The sequence below is a fragment of the Pteronotus mesoamericanus genome, unplaced genomic scaffold (genome assembly GCF_021234165.1).
Source record: "Pteronotus mesoamericanus isolate MK-2021 breed Mesoamerican mustached bat unplaced genomic scaffold, CSHL_Meso_final scaffold_167, whole genome shotgun sequence".
NCBI lineage: Eukaryota > Metazoa > Chordata > Mammalia > Chiroptera > Mormoopidae > Pteronotus > Pteronotus mesoamericanus.
In genome coordinates this window covers 32,993,050-33,005,864 of record NW_026555308.1, presented here as the reverse complement: position 1 = coordinate 33,005,864, position 12,815 = coordinate 32,993,050, and the positions used below count along the sequence as shown (strand labels likewise).

At 43.8% G+C, this 12,815-nt stretch overlaps 1 protein-coding gene across 1 annotated transcript in view; it reads left to right on the top strand.

Moving 5' to 3' along the window:
- Positions 1-4,282: 4,282 nt before the first annotated feature.
- TNFAIP8 (TNF alpha induced protein 8) overlaps positions 4,283-12,815 on the top strand; it is a 113,777-nt gene continuing 105,244 nt past the window's right edge. The window contains exon 1 of the mRNA XM_054589913.1: positions 4,283-4,389. Within this exon, the coding sequence (XP_054445888.1) occupies position 4,389 (1 nt within the window). The 5' untranslated portion in view covers positions 4,283-4,388. The remainder of the gene's footprint in view (positions 4,390-12,815) is intronic.

Below are 12,815 nucleotides of genomic sequence, written 5' to 3'. Positions count from 1 at the left end.
TCATGAACTGCCACCCAGACCCCAAATAGGAAAAAATACCACAGCAGGAGGAAGGATTTCTAGTCCAGCAAAACACCTCCACCTCTGTCAATACTCACCTGAACCTCTTAAACTGGTTGCCTAGTTACATCCTAGCCAATGAAAAAATGCTACACTCAGCCAATGAGAAGATTAAACTCTTGGAAAAAACCCTTCCCCTCCCCACTTCCTCTATTTTTCCCCCTATAAAACAAGTCTTTCTCTGTTCGCCTGACTTGCTTGTGGTTCACTATACTTTCATTGTCTCAAATTGCAATTCCTCTGATATTCCCAAATAAACCCATTTCGCTGGTAAAAAAAAAAACATAAAACTTTTTTTTCTTAAAGGTCATCACCTTCCATATCCCATTAATCTCCAGGGCCTAAATCTTGGATTCATCTTCTTCCTACCTACTTAGTTCAGGTCCTCAGCGTCTGAATTCATTTCCTATTACTGACCCAACAGATTACCACCATTTGGGGGTTTAAAAAAAACACAAAGCTATCATTTTACAGGTCTCTAAGTCAGAAGTTCATGTGAGTCTCACCAGGATAAAATCAAGTATCAGTGGAGTGATTTCCTTTCTGGAGGCTCTAAGGAGAGGATCTGTTTCCTTGCTCATTGGCAGACTTCAGTTGTATGTGTTTGTAAGACTGGGATTCCCATTTTTTTTGTTGGCTCTGGTCCATGCCTAGTTTTTAGAGGCCACCCACATTCCTTGGTTCCTGATCCAGGTTGAGTTCCTCTCATATTTTCAATGGCTCTGACCCACTCTTCTACTTTATGGGACTGATATGATTAGATTAGATCCACCCAAACAATCCAAGATAATCTCCCCATTTCAATGTCTCTAACCTTAATCACATCTGCTAAATCCTTTTTTTGCCATGTACATTAACATATTTATAGGTTCCAGGGATTAGGGAGTGGACATCTCTGTAGGAGTCACTATCCTGCCTAGCACAGTAACATGTCAAAATTTATGACAGAGATCTTAGTCAAGACAGAAATATCAGGAGGGCCTACGAGAGATGCTCTCACACTGCAGGTCGATAGAGATAGGAAGAACTCTTATGTTTCCAGCAGAGCTCTATGGTTGTAACAGCCCCTCCCTTTAACTTTCTTTTTCCCTCTGTAAAAGAGTTTCCTGCTGCAGTTTGCTTTTCCTCTTTGCAAGTGGCTTGCCTTGTCTTCATGTATGGGATTGCAGTCCTTTCTCCCCTGTCCTGATACAGTCCTGCACTACATAATCCTATTTCATTCAGTGCCCCACCACATATATGAAAGTGGTCCCCCAAGATTATAATGAAGATGAAAAATTCCTGTGCCTAGTGTCTATGTAGCATGACTCATTACACAAATATTTATCATTGTGTTACAACTGCCTACAGTTTTCAGTGCAATAACAGGGTGTATAGGTTTGTAGTCTAGAAGATGTAGAGGAATAGGATTTATCATAAAGAGAAATAGAAAATATTTCTCTTTGGCATATTGATTATTTTAGGCTGGTTAATTTTAAGAAAAAACAGACATGAAAGAATCTCTGAAAACCAAGTAGCAGTTATCCTTTGTAAAAGGCATTTACTTTTGTAAGGGAAATTTCCTGCCTACCAGGAAGAGCAGGGATCAAGAAAGTCTTATCAGTGCAGAAGACAACAATGTTACAATCTTATTGTTTGCTGTGCTTTTTCCGGTAATTTCCCATAACTGACTCCTCTACCCCCAACATCTTCTTTTGTCTTCAGCTGAAGATGGTATATAAGGTGATGGTTTCATCCATCTTAATAGTTTACTTACTTTTCATGGGTCCCTCCTGTTAGAATGTACTGGGACATGGAGTACCTAAGCCACTGCCTATGCTGCAACAAAGAACAAAGAAGGTAGGTGTCACCAGCTAAGTACCTGACCACCAGATCCCCCATATAAGAAGCAACTGAGGCATAGCCTCAGGCATCCTGCTAGAAACCCGTTGAATCCTCACTGCTCCTCCCCTCTTCTTCAAGTTTTTCCCAGAGCCAAGGTCCATAAATCTCCAGGACTTTGTGTTGCCTAATCAGCCATCCCTGATCAGAGGACATTGTCTTGCAAACACCTACATCCAGAACACCTGGGACAGATCAGCAGGGTGACTCACCCTCCCTGTGTTCTGCTACACTTGCTTAAAAACCCTTCTACCCTTTCCCCTGCTGCTGCCGTCTGCTCGGACTCAGCCTGTCTGATCACAGTATCTCTACTCGAATAAAAGAACTTAATTGGACCTTTTTGGCTCCTGGTCCTTTCTTAGCCACCTCAGCTACCTAACACTTCCCATGTATCCAGGAGGTATACATGTTATTAAACTTTATTTTTCTCCTGTTAACCTGTCTTTTATTATAGGGATGTCTCAACCAAAAACTCAGAGGGGTAGAGTGAAAATTATCCACCCACTTTCACATCCACAGAGCAATAGGCTATACCATATAGACTAGGTGTGCTAGGTGTGTAGCAAACTATACCATCTAGGTTTGTCTAAGTACAAGCTATGATGCTCCCACATAGACAGAACAACCTAACTATGAATTTCTTAGGACATATCCCTGTCATTAAGCAGTACATGACTATAAATCTTTTTTGGTGACAGAATACCTAGTCGATTTTTGTTTATGGTCAGCAATCCCAACCTGACATATTTTAATAACTTCATAAGCAAATTTCATGGCTCTGGCATTCTGTTTTTGGAATTAACCTTTCTAGAACAACATTTGACATGTCTCCCGTGTTTAAAGTACTTTTTGCTTTCCACTAACCAAGAGTCAAATTAATATTCTTTAGCTTCTAAGGGAAGAGGACATTTGGATTTAGTCCTTTTCTATTTGTTTACTTCATTCCAAACTCCACTCCACTTCTTCCCCAACCTCTCTTAATGCTTGGAAAATGTTTCCTGGGCCCTCCTCTACCCCAAGTTGCTTGTTAAGCTTTCATTCTTTCTTCCAAACCCACCTCAGTCATCACTTCCTTCAGGAAGATTTTCTTGACACTCCCCTCCTCATAGGTGCAATCACAACATGATGTCCTCTTCTAAACACTTCTGAACGTGTTTTATACTGTTTGGTGCATTAAACCCAAATATGTTGTGATTTTTGTCTATTTCACCCATCAAATGTTTACTTTCTTGTCTCCCAACCATACTCTCTCACTTCCTAAATGTGTAATTTAAGTGGGCATTTGTCTTCACCATACCTCCTTTTCCCTTTGTAAAATTGAAGTTGCTACAGGATCTACATCATAGGTTGTTATCAGGATCAGAACAGTGATCTGCACATGTTAAGTTTTGCTAGTATTAATACCCAGCCCTGTGCCAAGAGCGACCATATAATAGGCGCTTAATGAATGTTTAGGGTATGGATGGGTTCATCCTGTTTCCAGGAGGGTCCAGCAGTCTCGCCCTTGAGAATGGTTACCCTGGGTCAGGACTCCTCAGCAGAAGAAAGGTCTAGATTCTGCCCCATCCAGGTGTGGGGCGGGGGCGGGGCGGGGCGGGGCGGGAGTGGGGGCGAGGCCTCTGCTCCGCGGCCAGAGCAGTCACTGTGAAGTCCGCTGGGGCGGCTGAAACCAGACTGGCTTCCCAGGAGTCAATGAACCTTCAGCTAAGGGAGGAAGGAAGCCCTGCAGCCTCCGCGAATGGAATCACAAGCGAGTCAGATATTACTAGGCAGACTTGAGGCCAGTGAAACGCGCCCCCCTCCAAAAGAGGAGCAGGAGGGATTTCGGGGTTCGTTCGGATAATAATTATAATAGCAACAGACACTCTCATTCAGGCGTGCTTTTACGTGCCAGCCGCGGTGCAAAAATACGTGAGCTTATTTAAACGTCTCAACACAGGAGGGGACTAAGAGGTTGGTATCTCATTTACACAACTGAAAAATCTGAGACCAGAAAGGTAACATCTTCCCTGCATATGTCTCAAGTCAGTCCCGACCCCTCACGCCCAGAGGTCCAGTTTAACCGCCCGGGTCCGGCCTCCAGGACGCTGCTAGCTTCCTCGACGTTGCCAGCCTCCTCCGCGTTCTCCCCAGCACTGGCCACTCTCCACCCAGAGCTTCAAGCAGGCTCCGCCCCGGACCCTCCCCGGCCCCGCCCTGGCCGCCTCGCTCCTTCCCCAGGCCCCGCCTCTGGCTCCTCCTCTCCTGCCCGGCCCCTCCTCTCCGCTCCGCCTTCCCGCCCTGCCCCGCCTCCGGCCCCTAACTTCTTTTCTCCTGCCCTCTCTGTCCCGCGCTTGGCTGATCGATCAGCGGGAGCCCGCGAGCGTTCGAGCGACCGGGGAACTCCGTCCGCGTCGTCAGATCGCCCAGCTCGTCTCTGCCCCGGCGCCACCGCGCCCCCTCTTCCGAGTAAGTGTTTCTCTGGCGCGCGGGTCGCGCACGCACGCTCGCGGGGCTTTCCCGGCCACTCGGCTGCTGGCTGCTAGTGGGGGCACACTTTCCGCCCACCAAGAGTTTTGGGAGTGAGTACGAGTGGGTACATGTGAGCGAGTATGTGTAGGTGTATGTGCAGTCGCTCACAGCCGGGAAATTCCCCGGCGTTTTACCCAGTTCATGAGTCGCAGGGACAATCTGAGATCTTCGGCTAGGAACCCCGACCGACTCGGGCCGATCCCTTAACTTGCACGCCCTGTCCCGAGCCCCACGCTGTATTCCTTCCTTCTTTCGGTAGACGCGGCCCTCGCTAAGTGTCACGCCCTCCTGGTAACATCTCGTGTTGTCGAAAGGGACTGCCCAGGTTATCAGGGTGCCCCAGATTGCAGAGCGAGATGCTGGCCTGAGATTGTAATCCAACCCTGCATTGTAAAACTGGCAGGGACTAGAGTTTTGCCTTGAGATCAACTGGTGGAGACTTCCATTTGAAGAAGAAAGTTGTGTGTGCACGCATGCATGACACTCGAGCCTCCAGCACCTGATGCGAGAACACCTGATGAGAGCCCTTGGACTCAGGGCGGCTGGTAGGCATTTTCAAGACCAGACTGATCAACCAGGCTTGGGCACCTAACGGATGTTTATTGATTCACTGACACCATATCTTTAAAGCCAATTGATTCCAAAAACACAACACTACAGAGAAAGAGTGGCTCCTCTGAGGGAGTCATGAAGGAAGGAGACAATAGTTGAGCACCCAGTATTGAAACAACAAAATCCTTGAGTTACTTAAGACTGATAATTCCATCCCATCATTATTTTTATTTGGGGGGAGGGGGTAGATACTGTCTCAAGGTAGGGCATATTTTAACATTTAAAAAAAGTTAAATCAACAGCTTTGAGAGCAATACTGTACTTGAATCAGTCTATGAAATGATTCCCTGGTTGCTGAGGTCCCATCCAATTCTAACAGTCTCTGAATTCTTCTAGCTCTCAGTTTGTTCTTGCTATGGACTTTCTGTAGAAATAGAGATACTCAGAAAAATCTCCCCCCTTTCTCAATACGAATCCTTTTAGGGAAATGGCATGTTGAGCAGAAATTATTCATTGTGGCGTAAAGGCAATAAGAATTCTGTGGCTAAAGCAAGTAACCCTAGCAGAGTCGACTTTAAGTTGCCATTATGCTTTGGCATATGAAAGTTAGAGCTGTTAAATTACTTTAAGTGCTGCTTATCGCAACAGATATTTTTATCCTGGTTTGAATCCTGTTACACAAAAGTGTTTCCACAGAATTTTAACTAAGGAAACATTATGCTTTGAAATGTAAACATATGACTCCATCTCTTTAAGGAAAGAAATAATTATCACACTTAATTAAACACCTGGAAACATTTATTGCCACTTTCTAATTAGATCTGTCATGGGAAGTTAAGTCAGCAAGCTGTTGTTAATTCTGTAACTGGTAACACAGTTACCTTTTCTGTAGGTTTTTTGGGTGCCTGTTGCCTGTCCATTCACATTAATTGCCTCCCCCACCCCTTGCCCATCTTTTGAGGATTACCTGCAATCTGAGTAAATAAAGTTTGGGGAAGTGGACTACCACTTACCTCTCAGTAAAATATGAATAGCTTAGATATTGAATGTTTTGTATTAAGCTTTTGCATACAGAGGTATCAGCCATTATAATCATCTAGATTATCCGATCATTTAAGAATCATTAATAAATTATTAATTTAAGAAGATTCCCCCAAAAGCGTAGTGATCCTCCACAAACGGGCCTTTAAATTTTTTTCTTAAAGGGAGGCTTATATTGTGCTGATGTTCTAGTGTGTTTAAGTTTAACTAGAAAAGGGGTGGTGTGAGCTGCAAAATCTTCTCATCTTGTCTCTTAATTTTCTGTTTCTGCCTTTATTGCTGGCTATAATCTTCATCTGTTTAGTGAGGTGTTGTGAGGACAGGCCGTTCTGGTATCCCAACAGAATGGCAGAAACTGAAGGTGAACACCCACACTGCAAGGGCCAGGAGCAGAGTATTTTATGAAGACTGTTCTCTGCAATTCTTCTGTTGAAATTGGAGGAAAGGGTGTGTGGAGAGAAATAATTGCATCCAAACAGTACTCATTAGGAAATGCCGTGTTGGGGGAGGAGCAGATTTCTAGGTCGTTTATAGCTTGGAGACCTTCAAATTGCTGATCCTTGAAGACAGCCACAGTGCTGGGCACTACAGTGGTCTTGCAGTTAATTGATCCAATTAATACTTTTCTGCTTGGGATAGCCCTTTAAAAGTGACACATTTCCTTCTTGGAGATATCATTTGTACTCAGTCAGAATTGAGCTTTGCTTCCACACCATGCAGAATAGGTCATTTACCTGCTACCTCCATTTTTGTCCGGTACAAATTGAAGGGGCTGAACATGGGGTAATCTCCAAAAGATAAGGGAAAGTCAGTGATAACAATAAGGACTGCCTGTTTGCTCTCAGAGAGGAGAGGGAGCATTAACGCAACCCCAGTACCAGAGCACCTGACTAGGGCAATGGGGTCATGCACAGGGGCCTCCCTGGATAAAAAGTAGACAATTTATCCCAATTTGGCGTTCACAGAGAGAATTAGGTCTGATACAGAAATTAAGGGAAGGCACTGTGCGATGCCAGATTAACTTTTACCACCTTGCCCCTCCTTACGCTGCCCACATCCTGTGTCTAATATCAAATGCACACAGTAAGAAGTCAACAAACGCTGAAAAGGAGCTTTTAACACTCCGAATTTTACGTTTCCTTGTGGGTAACAATTTCAGCTCTTCCTTCTCTGGTTTTGATGACTTTGGCCCTGGGGTCTGAGCTGACTGCGGTTTCTAGACTTTTGTCCATCAGTGGTCCCAGGAGCTGAAAATGAATGATTCATTGAGGGAGAAAACAAAAATCAGTGAATCTCGTTGCAAAATGTAAATGAGGTCAAACAGTATCCAGTGGAGCTTAGTTTGCAGTCTACATTTTGGCGGTAAGAAGAAGAAATGACCTAGAAGTACAGTGTAGATAATTCTAGAATGTGAGAGGTAAGAGGCACCAAAGAAACCACCTGGCCCTTGAATTTTAGACCTTGTATAACATTTGTCGTTATACAAGATGGGAGGTGGGTACCCTCAGTCCACTTTGCGGAAGGGAGCATCATTCATTCACGCAGCAGGCGGTGATTGAACTAGTGTGCATGGCACTGCACAGCCCTCTCACGTTCACAGGAAAGCATGCAATCCAAAAGCATGCAGCCTTTCCCACAAGGCTGGTGGCTTGCAGAAAAATGTTTGTTTGTAGGAATGGGTCCCTCGTAGTAAACTGATAGTGGCAAAACTGGGTTCAGAATTCTGTTTCATGATAAAAAGTAAAGATACTTCCTTAGGACAGTAGAAGAACCGTTTTTCAAAAACTTTTTTCACAATCGTAAGAAACTGAAGTGAGCACACTTCTTCTGATGTCTGTTTCAAATAGCCCATGTTATAACTGCAATAGACCCAATTCCACAGCTTTTGTTTTCTTGGCCTTTTATGTCAACTATAGAAGTTACCTGAGAAACTTGTTTCAAAATGTCACGGGTTCCACAATAATCAGATAATACCCACCCATCCTTTTAGAGAGCAGTTGCTTTTTCTCTAAAACCAAGTCTTTATGCCTTAGAACCACCTGCAAAGCTGGATGGGCATTAACAAGTTTGTTATGCCTCAGAACCACCTGCAAAGCTGGATGGGCATTAACAAGTTTGTTTTCCTAGGGTTGTGCTTTTTAGTATAGAACAAGAGGGACTACAGACCAACAGGACTTAATTTCCCTCAAGATGGCTAAGGGCTAGACATACAGCAACCTTCCCCACCAAGGAGAAAAAAAGGGTGAGGTCCTAGGAATGGGCCCCCCACTGGAGCACTCCATGCTGAGCACTCCCTGCTGACTAATAAACAAATCCGGGTTTATTTACTTATAGACAAGGGATTTAAGTCCAAAATTCCACTTCTTGTACTTGTCTTAAACATTGGGACTTTTAGTTTGGTCAAGAAGATAGTTGGTTCACGTGACTGCTGGAATCAGCTATTCGTGTCTCAGCCACCACTGGCTGTGTGACCTTGGACAATCTACTTAAGCTTTTTGAGCCTGTGCTCTCCTCCCCCCAGAAAGCGCGAATCGTATTTACATCATAGGATTGTTGTGTGGATGAAACCAGAATGTTCTCCTGTTGTCCAAAAAACAAAAGGCATCCAACTAGTGGTAGACTTTTTAAATTGGCCAAATCTGTCTCATTTCAAGAGGACGGTGTTTGTACTGAGCTATAGTGGTGTAGAGAGGCAGAGTGGTAACTTGCCCCTTGTGTGCTTTTAGTGTGAACTTCCCCCCCCACCCCCCAACAATGATGACAGAAGAGCCCAGAGAATTGAGTGAATATAGCACAGTTGCATTGATTCCTAGCTGCAGAGTCACATGGTTATATAGGGAAATTTTGTTGCTGCTCCAGCTACAGAGAAATTGGCCAGAGCAGGCAGTGCATCTGGGTTTTAGGAGTCTGAGCATAAAGAATAGCGTGACATCCAGTAGGCCTCCCTGTATGGCCTACTGTATGGCCCATTAGAGTTAAGTTGTGAGCAGTGGTTTGGTCCCTCGCCACCACTGGAGCCCCTTGTTTCAAACGGGTAATGGATGAAACCACATTATCCAAGATAGACAGGAAGATGTCTCAGCTGCCCTTGATGTTGCAAAGGGACTCACGCTAGCATGTTCTCAGGGGAACTTGTGAGAGTTTGGGGAGGCAGAGGTCAGGAATGTACCTCTGGCGTTATCCTCTGGGGCAAGCTTTTCTGAGGACCAGGCACTTTTTTAGGGCACCTGTGACACATGAATATTTGAAAGGAGCTGAAAAGCACAAACTAGCCCACTGGCCAATACTTTAAGCCTCGCTCTTATTCCTTCAAACCAAATTCATTTAGTTTAAGCCTTCTCCACTTCTGGCTATTATTTTATTTATTTGAAAAAAATGAGTTTCTTGTAATATGACTGTCAGTCAAAGTGAGGGAGGCAGAGATTACGGGGTGTGCCCCAACTATCCTCCATCCTTTCCTGTCTCGGGCTCCTGAGCTGCCAGGGTTCAGGCCCTCACACATATGCTGATGCAACAAGGGAATCCCGCCGAAATGCCACGGTGGTCTTCTGAGATAAACTGCTGCACGATGCTGGCAACAGATTGCAAATTTCAAACAAACTTTTATGACTCAGACCTTTAAAAAATAAGTCCAGTACCTGATTATACTGCTCTGTTATCAGGAAACCACTGTTATTTTTCATTCTTCTCTCTTTAAAAAGATGAGGTCGTCTTTCTGGGAAATGACTGGTGTTTGCTTAAATACTGTCATCGCCCTAGAAGGGCAAAGCAGTCTTGACCTAGTGAGTGGACTTCCTTCTTCCTTGGTGTAGACCTAGGCACCCAGTGACTCATGAGTGTGTACTTGGGAGGGGCAGATGAGTTCACACCTCCCTGAACATCCAGTGATGGTTTCTTTGCACACATTTAGCTATTTTGCTCCTTTGCTGTTACGGCCTGGAATGATAGTGCCTGAAAGAATGATTACTATTGCTTGCCAGGGTGAGAGACTGTATGTCAACAGGGAGCCTCCCGAGGAAGCAGGGACTCCCTGCTGGCTGTGCCCCTGGTGGGGTGATATTATCTGGGCAGCCAAAGAGGTGATAGGACAAATGAAACTTTGAACTTGCCCAGTGTGCTACTGTATTTTAGGGCTCATCTGGGGCCATAGCTCCCAGCTTGACTGCATGACAAAATCAGCTGAGAAGTTTGGTACAAAAGGTACAGATTCCTGGGCCGTACCTACTGCAGCGTCGTATAGGCCGGGCCTGGGAATCTGTATTTTAATTAGGTCCTTCAGGTGGCTGATGTAAGAAGTTGAAAACCCCAAGCCTGGAGACTAGTTTTCATGTCTTGTTGCACACAGATTATTCAGGCAGCAGATATCTTGTGTTTTTTTGGTTTGCTCTCTTTTTCTTTTTTTTTTTTCTTTTTTGGCTGTGGAAAGAATAAATCTCTTGAAAGTACGGAGTAGTTTGAAAAGCTTTGAAGTTTAAAGAAGATTGAAATGAACACCTGTATACCCATTCTGAGAAATAATAAAGTGGTTTTTCAAGTAGGTCCTCACTGGGTTGAAAAATGATGACCAACAACCAGGTCAAGAACAAAAAAACAACAACCCAAATCAATAGTCTGTGAAGCAGAGACAGTGGAGAATCTGTTCGGTGTTCACTAATTGAAAATCTAGGACTGAAGCCGCTGGCAATGCTGACAGCATCATGGAGAGTGCCTGCTGACTTAAGGACATCTCACTTTGCTTGTAGATCACTGACATGGGATGGGTGTCCTTTTGTCTCAAGAGTCTCACATGTTGGGAGGAGTCCCAGGCCTGAGACTCTGAGCTTCCAAGTGTCCCGTTTTCCCTACCCCAGGCCTAACCCCCTGTCCTGAGGTCCTGGCACCTCCAGAAATCAATTCTGTTCTCAGAACACCCCTCTCATTCTATAATAGTGGGCAATGGGAGACTGGAGAACAGATTGTTTTCTTCTTTGAGGCCATCTTTTTTGTAACTTCTTCCTTCCTTCTCCTCCTCCCCCTCCGTTACTTTTTACATTTTGAATTGTGCTAGCACTTGAGATTTTCTTCCCTATTTCTGAATTCTGGTCAGTTTTCAACTTATCATTCTAATAAATTTCATTCATATGGAAATAATGAATAATAAAGTCTGCTACTGATGACACATGCATAGGACTGATTTTAGTAGAGTCACTATTTTTCCCTCTCAGTTTAAATATTTGACCGGGGACCAACAAGGGTGAAAATGGAGTCATTTGAGTCTTGCCTCAGCCTTCTTGTCTATACATCCCCCTTCCAGGTTTGCTGCCTGAATCCAGCTCATGACAGGTCTTCTAGCTTCACAATTTGGAAAAAAGGGCAGATGGAAGAGGTTGGGCAGTGACTTGTGAAGACAGACAGCAGGGGCAGAGGATTAACCATTTCTGTCCTCCTGGTGCATACCTGGACTCTGAATTCCCTACAAGTACATCCACCCTAATTTTACCCCTCAATCAACCTTTTGTAAGTTCTGTTCCCCTTTGCAGTTGCCTTACCTTTTGTATATTCATGACAATAAATAGTATGCTATGCCACTGTAATAGTGTGCTAGAGCTGCCATTAACAAAATATCACAGACTAGGAGGCTCTTAAATAGTAAAATTTTTTTCTCACAGTTCTGGAGACTGGAAGGCCAAGATCAAGGTATCTGCAGGTTGAGTTTCTCCTGAGGCGTCTCCCTTTGGCTTGCAGACAGCCACCTTCTTGTTTTCTCAGATTGTCTTTTCTCTGTGTGCCCATCCTCTGGGTCTCTCTTTTAATAAGGACACCAGTCATGTTGGATTACAGCCCTACCCTTATGACCCCATTTAACCTTAATTACCTCATTAAAGCACCCATTTCTAGTCACATTATGGGTTAGGGCTTCAGCACATGAATTTGGGTTAGGAGACAGAATTATTTCAATAACAGACTACTTTGTAAAGGGTATTCCAAACAGCACTCTTTTTATCAATGGTTTACATCTACATATATCTTCAGAAATCATAGTTATTATTTTTTTTTTACTTTAAACAATTATCTTTTCAAGAAATTAAAACATGAAAAGTTTTTAATATTTATCCACTTATTTACTATATTTGGAGGCTCTTCATTTTCTGTCGTAGAGCCAGCAGGTATTTTTTGACCATCAGCCTGAAGAATGTCCTTTAATATTTCTTATAGTTTAGAGCTTTTGGCAAAAAATTCTTTCAGCTCTTTTTTTTTTTTTTTAATTCAGTCTCATGATGGTTTCTTTACATCCTTAGTTGTAGGACTTCTGTTCAGCTAGTCTTCAGATGGTTCTCCAGGTTGATTGTTCTATACTTTGGCTGTAATTTTGATGTGGTCACAGCATCCACCTAATTCACCATCTTGACACAGCTTCTTCTGTGTGTGTATGTATATGTGTCACTGCTGTCTGTGTGTCCAAATCTCTTCTTATAAAGACACCAGTCAGATTGCATTAGAGCCCATCCTAACTGCCTCCTTTCAATGGAATAACCTCTTTAAAGACCCTGTCTTTGAGTGCAGCCTCATTTCAAGGTACTAGATGTTGGGGCTTCAACATATTAATTCTGGGGATTCCCCATTCAACCTGAAACTACTAGGTTGATTCAGACTTCAGTTTAGGTTTTAGGTAAGAGACTACCCAACTGACAGTGGTTTGAATAGTAAAGGCCTTAAATGACTTTACGTGAGGGGGAGTTGGGTTGGTTCAATCCAAAGTTGAATCAGTGAATCAGACAATGTCATCAGGG